The 13,624-nt window shown below is 42.3% G+C and overlaps 1 protein-coding gene across 1 annotated transcript in view; it reads left to right on the forward strand.

Moving 5' to 3' along the window:
* The window catches only part of DTWD2 (DTW motif tRNA-uridine aminocarboxypropyltransferase 2), a 393,578-nt gene extending 386,977 nt beyond the window's left edge, over window positions 1-6,601 (forward strand). The window contains exon 7 of the mRNA XM_077462225.1: window positions 3,633-6,601. Within this exon, the coding sequence (XP_077318351.1) occupies window positions 3,633-3,803 (171 nt within the window). The 3' untranslated portion in view covers window positions 3,804-6,601. The remainder of the gene's footprint in view (window positions 1-3,632) is intronic.
* The last annotated feature ends 7,023 nt before the right edge of the window (window positions 6,602-13,624 follow it).

Genomic DNA, 13,624 nt, shown 5'->3' on the forward strand with positions numbered 1-13,624 from the left:
TAATCGCTTTCCTCCTCCAAATCGCTTATTCACATGGAATAAAAACCCCGGTCATCTCACCAAATTTGATGGATATGCAAATAAGGAGGGCAGAATCGAGTACTCTCCGTCTAACATGTTTAATAATATATTAAAAGTGCTCACAAACATGGCACTGTAAGCCGTGCAAGCTGGGAATACATTTCAGACACATTAGGTTTCAAGATGGTGGCGATGCAACTTCAATACTTAGGTTCCGTCCCCTAGGTGCGTATCATCAAAGCATTGACTTCTTCAGTAGGGGTTCACTTTATACCCTGCATAGAGTCCTGACCTAAACCTGATAGAACAGCTATGGGATGAATTAGAGCACAAACTGCAAGCCAGGCTTTCTTGGCCACAAATTCGCTTTTGGTAGAATGGTCAAACATTCCCATAGACACACTCTAAACCTTGTGGACATCCTTCCCAGAGGAGTTCAAGCTGCAAAGGGTGGGCCAACTCAATATTGAACCCTACTAGGATGCCGTTAAAGTATGTGTAAAGACAGGTGTCTCAATACTTTTGTTAATATAGTGTCTGTATAGACCTGCTTTTCTCTTTTGTCATTTCACACTATTTTCTATGCTCCTCAATGAACTTCTGCTAAAGAAAATATGCATAATTCTTGGTTTGTATTCTTATGTTTATCTTATAATTATTGTTTTCTCTTACTTTCCAACTCAGAGATTATAGGTGAAAAAGAGTTCTGAGATCGCAGATTTGTAATTAGAAAGCTAACATTTTGAGAAAGCTGCCTGCATTACCATCACAAGTGTCAAACATGTGTTCTTGCTGTTGGCAAACACAGACAATCATTATTATTATTATTATTATTATTATTATTATTATTATTATTATTATTATACAGGATTTATATAGCGCCAACAGTTAACGCAGTGCCAATCAGTCACTATTTCAATCACTTTAATAGGTTAGAATTTATGATTAAGAAGCCCCCGCTAAAAGCCATAGGGTGAAATGTACTTTTGAAAGTATGCATTAGGGAGGACCAGGGTAAAATAACTTGTTTTGTGCAGAGAAAAGGAAGTCACAAGATGACCCGATACTTTCAACGACAGTAAAATGAAGTACCAATCTGGTGGTTGACTTTTTTTTTTTTCACACTTTTTGGCCCCTTTCACATGGGACGGATCCGTAATGATCCGCCCCATGATGATTCACTTGCTCAGCGGGATTCGCTCCATTTATCCCCATTGAGTCGGTGGATGACAGGGCGGTCCATGCACAATGTGCAGGGACCACCCTGTCAGATCTCCGCTCTCCTCTATGGGGGATCGGATGAGCACGGACCATCTGTCCGTGTTCATCCGATCCGCTCTGCAGACGGATTAAAAAATAGGATTTTCCTCCGTCTGCAGAATCGGACCATAGCGGAGACGGACGGTATCGGGTGTCAGCGGATGTTCATCCGCAGACACCCACTATCCCATAGGAATGCATGTATGTCCATATTTCATCCACAAACGGATGGATGAAATATGGACATACGGTCCGCATGTGTGAAAGGGGCCAAACAGTACAAGTAGCTCTGGGCCAAGAACACCATTTACCAGCATATCTGGAAAGGGTATGTAGATCCTCCATAAAATTAAAGTTTTATGGCTGAAGATACACAATTAAAAAAATATACAGTATCTCACAAATGTGAGTACGCCCCTCACATTTTTGTAAATATTTTATTCTATCTTTTCATGTGACAACACTGAAGAAATTACACTTTCCTACAGTGTAAAGTAGTGAGTGTACAGCGTGTAACAGTGTACATTTGCTGTCTCCTCAAAATAACTCAACACACAGCCATTAATGTCTAAACCGCTGGCAACAAAAGTGAGTACACCTCTAAATGAAAATGTCCAAATTTGGGCCCAAAGTATCAATATTTTGTGTGGCCACCATTATTTTCCAGCACTGCCTTAAAGCAGAGGTCCGTCAAAAAAGAAAATATTAAAAGCCAGCAGCTACAAATACTGCAGCTGCTGACTTTTAATATATGGACACTTACCTGTCCAGGGAGCCCAAGATGTCGGCAGCCCAAGCCGGTCTGTCCGTCGGCTCTCAGCAGCTGCCTGTGGCCACCATCCTCGGTATGGGAATCAGGAAGTGAAGGCGTGCGGCTTCACTTCCTGGTTCCCTACTGTGCATGCGCTAGTCACGCTGCGCGTCCTCACTGGTCCCTGCTGTCTTCTGGGACCTGTGTCCCAGAACACAGCGGGGGGGGGGGACAGAGTAGGTGCCGGAAGCAGCGTAAGTCACCGCAAATACCGCAGTGATTTATGCCAGGAAGTGGGAGCAAATACCTGTATTAAACAGGTATCTGCTCCCTCCTCCCTCCTGAAAGGTGCAAAATGTGACACCGGAGGGGGGAAGGATTCTAAAAAGTGGAAGTTCAATTTTTGGGTGGAACTCCACTTTAACCCTCTTGGGCATAGAGTTCACCAGAGCTTCACAGGTTGACGCTGGAATCCTCTTCCACTCCTTCATGACAACATCACGGAGCTGGTGGATGTTGAAGACCTTGTGCTCCTCAACCTTCCATTTGAGGATGCCCCCCAGATGCTCAATAGGGTTTAGGTCTGGAGACATGCTTGGCCAGTCCATCACTTTTACCCTCCGCTTCTTTAGCAAGGCAGTGGTCATCTTGGAGGTGTGTTTCATGGTTTCCTCAATGAACTGTAGCTCCCCAGTGCCGGCAGCACTCATGCAGCCCCAGACCATGGCACTCCCACCACCATGCTTGAGTGTAGGCAAAGACAACCTCTGGATATGATGCTGATCATGTGCACTAAACTTCTTTGGTCGACCATGGCGAGGCCTGTTCTGAGTGGAACCTGTTCTGTTAAACCGCTGTATGGTCTTGGCCACCGTGCTGCAGCTCGGTTTCAGGGTCTTGGCAATCTTCTTATAGCCTAAACCACCTTTTATGTAGAGCACTCATTCTTATTTTCAGATCTTCAGATAGTTTTTACCATGAGGTGCCATGTTGAACTTCCAGTGACTAGTATGAGAGAGTGAGAGCAATAACACAAAATCTAACACACCTGCTCCCCATTCACACCTGAGACCTTGTAACACTAACGAGTCACATGACACCGGAAAGGGAAAATGGCTAATTTGGCCCAATTTGTATATTTTCACTTAGGGGTGTACTCACTTTTGTTGCCAGCAGTTTAGACATTAATGGCTGTGTGTTGAGTTATTTTGAGGGGACAGCAAAATTACACTGTTATACAAGCTGTACACTCACTACTTTACATTGTAGCAAAGTGTCATTTCTTCAGTGTTGTCACAAACAAAAAGATATAATATTTACAAAAATGTGAGCGGTGTACTCACTTTTGTGAGATGCTGTATTTTTACTATGCTCAGCTGTTTACTGTAAGACAGAACAAGTTATGGAATGTTGACAATGTAGTGATAAGAGTAGAAGTTGCGGTAATTGTCCTGGGAAATATGGGATCGCAGAGCGGTAGCTCAGGATGAACGTACAGTAGGAGACAAAAGCGGGAACTGCAGAAATTCAGAGTTGGCAATTTATCTTTAAGCGATTTCCTGTATTGATTTATTTCTTCCTATCATAATTTATTTGGCAGACGATTCTCCGTCCTCTCCAAGCTCTATGCTCCTTCCAACTACAGCACGGTGCTCAGATTCATCACAGCAAGGAACATCTGCTTAAAAGTGGCCAGTATAAGAAGCCAATACCAAAGAATAAGAGGAAACTAAAGCGGATGGAGCTTCTAGTTAACAACATAAAAATTTAGCTTTTCTTATCATTTATTCTGGTTGCGGTGAATCGTTAAGCAACCTCTATTTTTTTAAACATATGTCAATGGTCTCCAGAATATTATTTTGTTATAAAACATCTTACCTCAAACTATAAATTCAGTTTTAGGTTAATAAGAGCCGTCTTAGTGTAAAGCTATTTTTTCCTATGCAATTAAACTTTATAGATGTTGAAAAAAAAAAACATTAAAATACCTGTTTTGCAGAAAAAGGTTTCTATGGTTAGTGTTCTCATGAAAAAACTGCCAAAGGTTTGTTCCCATAAAGACAATAGTCTGTGCAGAAATATGGACCAGAGTTCAGGCAGAGTTTCTGATTGGCTGTTTCTGAACATCTGTCCCCTTTATGGCATATTACTTGACCAATATCTGGGAATATGAGCCTTTTCCTTAAAGCAGCCTTTCTCAACCTTTTCAACATGGGGGAACCCTTGAAATAACTTTCTGGTTCTGGGAACCCCTGCTAATAATGACTATATCTACAACTCATGATACATTTGTGTGATGGTCAGTGGGAAGAATACTGCTTACATTTGTGGTCATTGGGAAGAATTACCCCTTTACAGAATGCTAAAAAAAACAATAATGTCCGTGAGAACTTATCTGAGAGGCAGAAATTGCTCAAGGAACCCCTGGTAACCTCTGGAGGAACCCTAGGGTTCTATGGAGCCCCAGTTGAGAATCCCTGCTTTAAAGGGTAATTCCAGTTTAAAAATAAAAATAAAAATCCTCTTGATGTATATGGCATTTGAATGCTTCTCTGTAGATAAGCTACCTGTACTGTTTGCAGTCCTCATGTCCCTTCATGTGCAGCACTGTCCCAATGTATCCATCCCTGTGATAAAGCACTTTTCTTCCTTAGATACCATACACCATGCTCTTCAGCTTGTGTACAGTATCCCTGTGCAGACCCGTGCCAGTTCAGTTCCGGACTCCCTACTAATACTGCCCTCATTGCTATGATGCGCTGTGGGGGATCGGCCTCCAAGACTCTAAAGCAATCTTCCTTTGTGCCAGGAGCGTGGCCCCCTGCTGGTGAGTGCTTGTTGCAGAGCACCGATCATACAGTGTCTGTACACGGTACTCTCCTCAGCAGTTTCCTACCAGTTCCCATAGATCAAAGACATGGTCCCCGCTTACACAGACCCCCTAACCTGACTACAGAAAGGAGACAGCCGAGAGCAGACAGTGCTAAGGGCCCAGTGTCCGTCCACAGCTCGGGGAAAAGCTGTGTATGGCAAGCACTGCCCCTCCTGGGATCAGTGCCCTAGCTCTGCAGCCCTGATCTCCCGTTGTGTTTTGTCCTCGGCTGGAGGATCGAGAGATGATTCTGTGTGTGGATGCAGGATGATCTCTTCTGAGTGCAAATTAACTGCATAAAAGAATATTGGACCACTGTACGTACTGTACAGTGGTCCAATATTCTTTCATGCAGTTGATTTTCAGTTGATTTGCACTCAGAAGAGATCATCCTGCTACTCACATAGTTGAGAGTAGCAGGCAGTCTCTCTCTCTAGCACTCTCTCGACTGCCCTCAACACCTCTCTCACCTTCTTCTTTTGAACCGCCCCCCCCCCCATTCCCTTTCACCGTCACTCTACTACTTTCACATCTCTTCTTCCCCTCCCCTTCTTCACTTCTGTTTCTATCCCTTGACCCCCCTCTTCACCTGTTAGTAACAGAAGTGTTCTTAATGTTTTTCTTTAAAATAAAACATAACATACTTACCTGCTTGGTATTGTTTTTGCACAGAGCAGCCCCAATCCTCTTCTTCTGGAGTCCCTCACTGGCATTCCTGGCCCCTCCCTCCTGCCAGATGCCCCTATAGCAAGCTGCTTGCTATGGGGGTACCCAAGCAGGCTCACTTCCGAGCCACTGCTCTGTGTGACCGTTCACACAGACATGGATCAGCCCTGGCTCCCACTCTCTTATTGGCTCACTGGCTGTGATTGACAGCAGTGGGACCAGATGACCTTCAGAGGCCGGGCGTGACGTTATGACGTTACGTCCTGCCTGGCAGATGTAAACATTGCTGTGTACTCGGCTGAAAAGGCTGAGAGCGTTTTTTTTTTTTTTTTTTTATCTCGGTCTTTCCAGCATTGAGGAGAGATGTGGGGTCTTATAGACCCCTACATCTCTCCATAAAGAGGACCTGTTATGCCCTATTCCTATTACAAGGGATGTTTTCATTCCTTGTAATAGGAATGAAAGTGATAAAAAAAACTTACAGGTAATGCGTCAAAATAAATCAATAAAAAAAAAAATTGAAAGCGCCCCATCCCTGCATACTCGCAAGCAGAGGCGAATGCAAACGTACATCGCGCCCACATATGTAAACTGTGTTCAAACCACACATGTGAGGTATCCCCACAAAGGTTAGGTTAGGTTGTTGTGTTTTGCTGTAGGACTGCTTTAAGTTTGAAAACAAAATGTTTAATATTTTATTCATTGTTACTTTATGCCATGTTTTTACAACCAACGTATATAGTTTATATTTTAAGAGATTTTTTTTCCATTGATTGATATACATAATAAATGCAATTTTTGTTCCTATCTTAACAGCCTGTTTATATTCACATATTAGTTAAAATATGTTATTTTCAAAACTGTTTATTTTCTGAGAAGACCCCACTAAAGTGCAGCCTTTTTTTCATCGATTCACCCCACTAAAGTACATTTAATATCAAGACCTAGGGGAACTGTACTGCAAAATTGCTCTTCATGTTTTCATTGTCTCCTTTCAGGCAATAAACGATGCCTCTTATGGATTGTCCAAACCTTTTCCTTTATTTTTTTTTATTTTCTCTCATTTCTGTCTAATGTTTCACTGCTCTGTTTCAGTCAGACATGAAAATGTCCTTTAAAGCGGGGTTCCACTGCCTACAACTTTTTTTTTTTTTGGGGACAATGACAAAGAATTTGTGAATAAAATTTGTAACTCACTTGTTCCGTTTTTTTTCTCCGTTTTCTCATTAAAAATAAACTGCTAAAATCGAAGATAGACCGTTTTCATCTTGCCTGTGGGCATGTGAAGCCCACAGGCATTCTCTTCCGGGATACTGTGAGGCTGATCTACCAGCATGCAGTGGCCGTTGTATCCCCAATCTCGCACATGCGCAGTAACGTTAAATCGGAGCGCCGTCAACAGCTTAGGTTGCCATCACAATGGGCGGTGTTGTCGAAAGTCCCGCCCCGTTGTGATGGCAACGGAGATTGAAATCACGTGATAACTCGCGCTAGTCCGCCGCACTGACTCCTGGAAACAATGACACAAGCTCCCAGGAGCCAGTGCGGCTAAAAGGAAATGACGAGATAGCCACACTGAACCCGCCCATGTCCGCAGACACACCATACAGGAAATAAACAAGATGATCTCCAAGGTACAGCGGAAAAAAAATGTGCCGTTTTTACATTAGGACATTGAGTTAATTGTCTTGGGCTAATGTGATCAAATCGGGTGGAGCTCGGCTTTAAAAAACAAAAATGGGGCAGGTGTGTTTGTATGGTTCTGCATTTTCAGATTCTTTAATGGATAACCCCATTCTAACATATAAGCAGAGGATTGGGGGGGGGGGGGGGCGGGACCTATTGGTGGTGCAGAATACGTAAACTGTATTCTTCTTTCTCTTCCCAGTTTGCCTTTAACTGTCAATTGTGTAATCTTAAAACAGTTCTAGGGGGGTGGATCTATATGTTAATTTAACACAGCATGTAGAAAAATTACTGTGATATGTAGCTCTCCCTGAACTACAAGGATATCTTGAAAATAAGCAGATGTATTGTCTGCAAATCTTGATGTCTTAATGAGGCTTTTAGTATACATTTAAGCCTTGGTACACACTATCAGTTTTTTTTTTTTTTTCATTCAACCCAGCGGACTAAATGGATAAAAACTGAAGAGCTCGGTAGGAGCCAGCCGCAGTACTGACAATCTGTTGTTAGTACAGTGATCTCCCCCACTGAACTTTTGTGTTCTGACAGAGGGATGCCCTTCCCCTGTCCAGTGCATACAGCCAATGGCGATCGTCAGATCTTTTTGGTCATACCCCTTTGACAAAAGCTGGCTAAACTGTCAGAGAAGCAGTCGTACACACAGGCCAAATGTCAGCCAGTTTTTTTTTAGGCCGTTGTGTACAGCCTTAACACTACGTACAGGACACATAAAATAACAAAACTTTTTACAATGGCAATATTGTACCACTAAATCAATTTTACATTACAGTAGCAATACAATAAAACTGCTCAATGAATGTACTGCCATCAAAATCCGGTGCAACCTACAACTGGAACTGCAAAGCACTCCTATGTGTTTCCTGTACAGTATTTTGACTCTATACTTGAGGGTCGCCTCTTGCACAATTTCTGTCCAAGCACCCCTGGAAGCTGAGACAGAGGAAAGGAAGGGCAAAAATGCCAGGGGGCCGAAACTGAAGACCGGAACTTGAGAGTGCTGGTGACAGTTGAGCAGAAGTACAGTGGGGCACCTACAATACTGTAAATTCATTTATGAGCAGAGTTGAGTCATACAACTGGTATGGTAACAGCCAAGTAGAAAGTTTCCAAATCATAAGCAGAATCAATGTCGGGTATAAGCAAAGGTTGGCAACATGCAGGCAGCAATGTACCAAGTCAATATGCAAAATCTTGGTCAGAAAGCCAGATCGAGGCAAGTAACAGAGATGAGCAGCTAACATAGTCAGATAAGGATAATTCAGAAGCTGGTCAGAAGAAATCTGGGTCAATAACAAAGTCAAATATACACTATATTGTCAAAAGTATTGGGACTCCTGCCTTTACTTTAACCACTTAAGGACCGAGCCTCTTCTTGAGATTTGTTGTTTAGTTAAAAACAGTTTTGTTTGCTAGAAAATTACTTAGAACCCAAATAAACATACATTTTTTTACACTTTAGAGAATAAAATGGCAGTCATTGCAATACTTTCTGTCACACAGTATTTGCGCAGCGGTCTTACAAGCTCGCTTTTTTTAAAAAAAAGACACTTTTTTGAATTAAAAAAATAAGCCCAATTTTTTTTTATATTGTGAAAGATAATGTTACGCCAAGTAAACTGATACCCAACATGTCACGCTTCAAAATTGCACCTGCTCATACAAAGGAGGTCTAGTTCTATAATTATTGTTCTCGCTCAACCACGCGGGGATACCTCATGTGTGGTTTGAACACTGTTTTCATAAGCGGGCCCTACTCACGTATGAATTCGCTTCTGCTTGCAAGCTCGGCAGGATGGGGCGCGCTAAGAAAAAAACTTTTTTTTATTATTTATTTTACCTTTTTATTTTTTATTTTTAGACAGTTCTTTTGAAAAAAAATGGTGTCACTTTTATTCCTATTACAAGGAATGTAAACATCCCTTGTAATAGAAAAAAAAAGCATTACAGGACCTCTTAAATATTAAATCTGGGGTCAAAAATACCTCAGATCTCATATTTACACTAAAATGCAGTATATAAATAAATTTTTTTTGTCATTTACATATTTTTTTTTTTAAATGGCCCTTTAAGAGCTACGTTTTGACGTTGCTTCCGCCCTACAATGTTATGGATATGGGTGGCCATCTTCCCCTCACTTTTCTCCATATCCAGCAAGGGGAAACATCCGATCGCCTCCAACGCTGCCAGCGGATCCGGTAAGCGGCAGAGAGCGGTGGGAACGGGGGGTCGCCCTCTCCCGCTGCTGATAAAAGTGATCTCGCAGTGAACCTGCCACAGAGATCACTTTTATCTGAAAGAGGACCGCCTGCCAAAGAAGAGGATACTGGGGTTATGGCAGCTAGCTCCTGTCATAACAACAATATTCCTCTTCAAAGATAAGACGCATATCGGCGCGTGGCAGTCTGTGAGTGGATAAATGGCCTGAACTTTAATGGCACCCCAGTCTTAGTCCGTAGAGTTCAATATTGAGCTGGCCTGCCCTTTGCAGCTATAACAGCTTCAACTTTTCTGGGAAGTCTGTCCACAAGGTTTAGGAGTGTGTCTATGGGGGTGTTCTATCAGTTTGAGGCCAGTCAAGTTCCTCCACCCCAAACTCGCTCATCCATGTGTTTATGGACCTTGCTTTGTGCACTGGTGCGCAGTTATATTGGAGCAGGAAGGGGGCATCCCCAAACTGTTCCCACAAAGTTGGAAGCATGAAATTGACCAAAATGTCTGACACCTTAAGAGTTTCCTTCACTAGAACTAAGAGGCCAAGCCCAATCCCTGAAAAACAAGCCCACTCCATAACCCCCCCTCCACCAAATCATTTGGACCAGTGCACAAAGGAAGGTTCATAACGGCATGGATAAGTGAGTTTGATGTGGGCAAACTTGACTGGCCTGCACAGAGTCCTGACCTCAACCCAATGAAAGGCAAAACATTTTTGTATAGATAAAAAAAATAAAAATGTTTTTCTTTTTTTTTTTTATAAATGATCACATTCCCTCTGTTCTCATCTGCCTAAGAGCTGGGGGAGGAGAAGCAGCATTACAATGAGCTTCCCAATGAAAGGCTGTGTAGTGGGGGCATGTCAGGACAAGTTTGATCATTGGAGGAGAGCACGCTGAGTTCCCAGCATAGCTAGAGAACAAACCACGATGTGCTATCCTGTTTAGTGTGGTCATTCTTTCATATACAAGTACATGGCAAAGTAGGCACATATCAGGAATATGAAGTGTTACATAGTAGGCGAGGTTGAAAAAAGTCCATCAAGTCCAACCTATGTGTGCGATTTTATGTCCGTATTCTATTTTGTTGTGGTCATTCAGGGTCTTATCTAATATTTTTTGAAATTATTGATGCTCCCCGCTGAAACCACTGCCTGTGGAAGAAAATTCCACACCCTTACCGCTATTACATTGAAGAACCCTCTATGCAGTTTAAGGTTAAACCGCTTTTCTTCTAATTTTAGTGAATGGCTGCATGTCTTATGTGGAAAAGCTTTATCTCTATTGTGGGGTCACCAGTACGGTATTTGTACATTGAAATCATATCCCCTCTCAATCGCCTCTACTACTAAGAGAACAAGTTCAGTGCTCACAACCTTTCCTCATAACTAATGTCCTCCAGTCCCTCTATTAGTTTTGTTGCACTTCTCTGGACTATCTCCAGTTCCAGCACATTCTTCCAGGTGAGGCCGGACCAGAGGCTTGTAGAGCGGGAGTATTATCGTTTTATCTCTGGAGTTGATCACCTTTTTAATGCCAATATTCTGTTTGCTTTGCTTGCAGCAGCTTGGTATTGCATGTCATTGCTGAGCCTATCGTATATTAGGACCCCCAGGTCCTTTTTCCATCCTAGATACCCCCAGAGGTTCTCCCCCCAGTGTATAGATTGCATTCATATTTTTTGCCACCAAAATGCATTATTTTATATTTTTCTACATTAAACCTCATTTGCCATGTAGTTGCCCACCCCATTAATTTGTTCAGATCTTATTGCAAGGTTTCCACATTCTGCTGAGAAGTTATTGCCCTGCTTAGCTTAGCATCGTCCGCAAATAAGGAGATTGAACTGTTTACCCCATCCTCCAGGTCGTTTATGAATAAATGAAATAGGATTGGTCCCAGCACAGAACCCTGGGGGACCCCACTTTTAACCCCTGACCATTCCGATTACTGCCCATTTATCACCAGCCTCTGAACTCGCCCCTGTAGCCAGTTTTCAATCCATGTACTCACCCTATGGTCCATGCCAACTGACCTTACTTTGTACAGTAAACATTTATGAGGAAACTGTATCAAATGCTTTTGCAAAATCCAGATACACCACGTCTACGGCCTTCCTTTATCTAGATGGCAGCTCTCCTCCTCATAGAAGGTTAAATGATTGGTTTGGCAAGAACGATTCATCTGTGTTGGGGTAACAAACATTTTAAGTTGGATATTAATGTGAGAGATACATAATAGGGTGACAGCTTGTATTGTAGGCTTGCTTATTTAGTATTATATTCCCCTTATCGGTTTATGTTTTGCAGGACTTGTGGTGTTTGGTTTGGCAAATGTATGTTTCAATATTTTTATTGAAAACATTTTCATACCTAAACAAATAGCCGAGTAAACGACATAAGTGAGAACACTACCTGTCAACAGTTTTGTCAAGTAAAACATAAATCTACAGAGAGCCAAGTACAGAGTCAGTTTGCAATAAAGAACAATAAAGTAACAGGAGTGACAATACGGCAAAAATTATGCCCAGAGTGTAAACCAATGTTCTGTCATTTAACAGATAAGGTTCTTAGGATCTGTAAGCATTTCGTTTCAGTGTGATCACTTGTGGAATCATGGTGGGAATAACTGATGGGCAGAAAGGTGCCACTGCAGGCAAGGTTGCCATAGGTAAAGAGATTTTCCATAGGAACCGCTGCTGGATGCAAGCATAATTTTATTTGAGCAGTGTCTGTGGAGCAAATCCAGGGTATCTACTGCTGGGGGGGGGGGGGGGGTTGCATTTTTTCCAAAGTCTAGTAATATTAATCCTGGCTGCCAGGAGGATTTGTGCTACTGAGTGTCGAACATATAGTGCAAAGGTTTAGTAGTGCTAATTCAGGTGAGGGAGAAATTTGAGTGTTAGTCACCATGACCATTGACCACCACCATGACCACCGTGCAATAATTTGAAATATCTCTCGCCAGTAAACATGGAGGACTGAGTACTCCCATAGGATATGCATGATGCCTCCAGCTTGACTGCAATTCCTCCAACATCACCTATGTTTGCTTGTAAAATGTCACTAGCTTAGCTGGGGGTTAAATACTATCTGAGGGAGATTTCCTTTAGTTTTTTCCCATAGTGCAGAGCAGCTTGTAGATTTGTAGATATGCTGAAGGGCAGTGATCCACTGACGGCCAGTAAACGTGGCTTTGAGTCTATCTCACATTGTAGAAAGGGTTTGGATTTTACAAAGGCCTTTTTAGAGTTGAAGGTAGAGTAAGTAAAATACCTTTTTGGCTAGAGTTGATGTTGGTGAGGAAATTCCACACCAAGCTAGGTATTACATATAAGGGGTTAGCTTGTTTGGAGATGGGTGAATGGTGTGGTGAGCGGTAGTTGGAGGTTTGGCAAATTTAAAGGCACAGTCCACCTTTTGAAAAAAAATTGTAAACACGCCAGCACTGATAAAATAAATCTAAAATGTGCATTCATTAAATCATTGCACTCAGGCCTGCAGAGCATTGTATCCACATTTGAAATGTAATGCAGAGGCTCCTGCAAATACTTCCCCTGGATTTAAGTTCATACTGAGCTGAGGCTTTGTATTTGGACACAGACCTTACGTTATGGAGCTGGAGGAAAGGCAGCTGGACTACAAATGGGTATGATATCACCTGCATCCCAGCTGTCCTCCTCCAGACAGTGCCCTGTGCACAAAATTACAACTTTCAGATGCCCCACCTTGCCTCACTGCCAGACTGCGCCCAGCATGCATGAATGATCAGTCAGGCATAGTCTAGGGCAGTGATGGCGAACCTTGGCACCCCAGATGTTTTGGGACTACATTTCCCATGATGCTCAAGTACACTGCAGAGTGGATGAGCATCATGGGAAATGTAGTTCCAAAACATCTGGGGTGCCAAGGTTCACCATCACTGGTCTAGGGGATGGTTATACTATATGACAAATACAGCCGTGGTTTCCACACTACACACACAGCTGCAATTGTCTATTGATTCATGCCCATAATGTCTCCTCCCATTCTTTCTCTTTTTTTCAAATATATTTTTTATTGAATCCCGGAAAGGGCAGAACTAAGAAATTACATCAACAATGTATAAACATTAATATATATCCAGTTACATTTTTGT

This window comes from Lithobates pipiens, unplaced genomic scaffold (assembly GCF_037356315.1).
Source record: "Lithobates pipiens isolate NorthernLeopardFrog02 unplaced genomic scaffold, aLitPip1_a1.2 Scaffold_3, whole genome shotgun sequence".
Taxonomy (NCBI): domain Eukaryota; kingdom Metazoa; phylum Chordata; class Amphibia; order Anura; family Ranidae; genus Lithobates; species Lithobates pipiens.